Source organism: Opisthorchis viverrini (assembly GCF_000715545.1).
Source record: "Opisthorchis viverrini unplaced genomic scaffold opera_v5_283, whole genome shotgun sequence".
NCBI lineage: Eukaryota > Metazoa > Platyhelminthes > Trematoda > Opisthorchiida > Opisthorchiidae > Opisthorchis > Opisthorchis viverrini.
Window position 1 is genome coordinate 270,693 of NW_008751942.1, and position 1,260 is coordinate 271,952.

Consider the following 1,260-nt stretch of genomic DNA (forward strand, 5'->3'; position numbering starts at 1 on the left):
ATTTTCAAGTGCCGGATTCCCATTAGAAGGCACCGCCCACAAGAGCTGCGATATTACCACTTTGACAGTTCTTGACATTTTTGACCCGCGAACTAAGAAGATTGTCCATCATAATAGACTTGTACGACCATGTGCGTGCCATGGCAGGAGCACGACGGCATAAAGCCATGGTAGAAATTATACCATCGAACATGTTGGGTAGAGTCAAATTGCGGTAGGAAGCACATATGCAGGCGTCCAGTGCACTACACGCAGAAATAGGTGTAGTTGGGTGAAAAATTCCCGGCAACCTGCAAACAGTGCTTGTTTCACGCAAATTTATGTACTACTTAACTCTTCTGAAAGCTAACTAGTGAAAACGGCTTCAGTAAGACGAAAACTCTCCGAATTTCGTAGTATAATCACGCACAAGACTTAAGGGCGTCCTTTCTGGAATAACAGTAACTGCTTTGGGAGTACAGCGTACCATTGTGAACTGACACCTCAGAGTGTATCCTACGGAGATAAAGTATTGAAGAACGAGACGTTTTTGGTACCGCGACTGACCGATAACTCATCAACAGACTGATCAACCTCGAGTAACAGAATGTGACAAGAGGTGCGCTTGGTGTGAAGGGAGGTAACGCAGGCCCGAAAAACTCGATGTATACAGGTCTCAACCTCTTAACTCTGCCAACTTGAGGTTGACCCCAACGGTAAATTGCTCGCACGTCTACAGTACCTGCTGGAAGCCAGAATAAGGTACCTCGATGGGCCGATGTGCTGCTTTACAACATAGGGCAGTGTGGTTTGATGACGGATAGCCTGGCGTGGCACAAGAGTCAGTAGCTTGTGGCTGCGTAGAGGTTGAGCGTAGGCTACGAATTCTGCCAGACAACAAAAACTGACGAAATGCAAGTCAAATCATCTCAAATGTGACGTCCATCACGGAGCTGTCCAAAAACTGAAGCATATCAGGCCAATGATGGCACGGCACTGCCATACTCAGTTTGATAGCACACCCGCAACTGTTGCATTCCTCCTCTCAACCGTGCCCCCTTGCCTACTCGTTTCATTGACCCCAACGCCCATCATGACATTCATTCCAACTTATTGGACCACTCGTTCAAATTCAACCACCTCTGTGTCCCCATCCAACCTAACCCCTTCACTTGACTTCCCGGCAACAGAGCAACCAGTGAGTCTGCTTGTCATCAGATTGCACCATATTTTTGAAACTAAACTTGCCGTGTTCTCCCAATTCGAATTATCCCATCTCCA

General features: G+C 47.1%; 1 protein-coding gene across 1 annotated transcript in view; it reads left to right on the forward strand.

Annotated features, from left to right (window-relative positions):
* Positions 1-856: 856 nt before the first annotated feature.
* The window catches only part of T265_14880 (hypothetical protein), a gene marked incomplete at both ends in the record, with an annotated part of 44,259 nt that continues 43,855 nt past the window's right edge, over positions 857-1,260 (forward strand). Inside the window, one exon of the mRNA XM_009175645.1 lies at positions 857-1,177. Within this exon, the coding sequence (XP_009173909.1) occupies positions 857-1,177 (321 nt within the window). The remainder of the gene's footprint in view (positions 1,178-1,260) is intronic.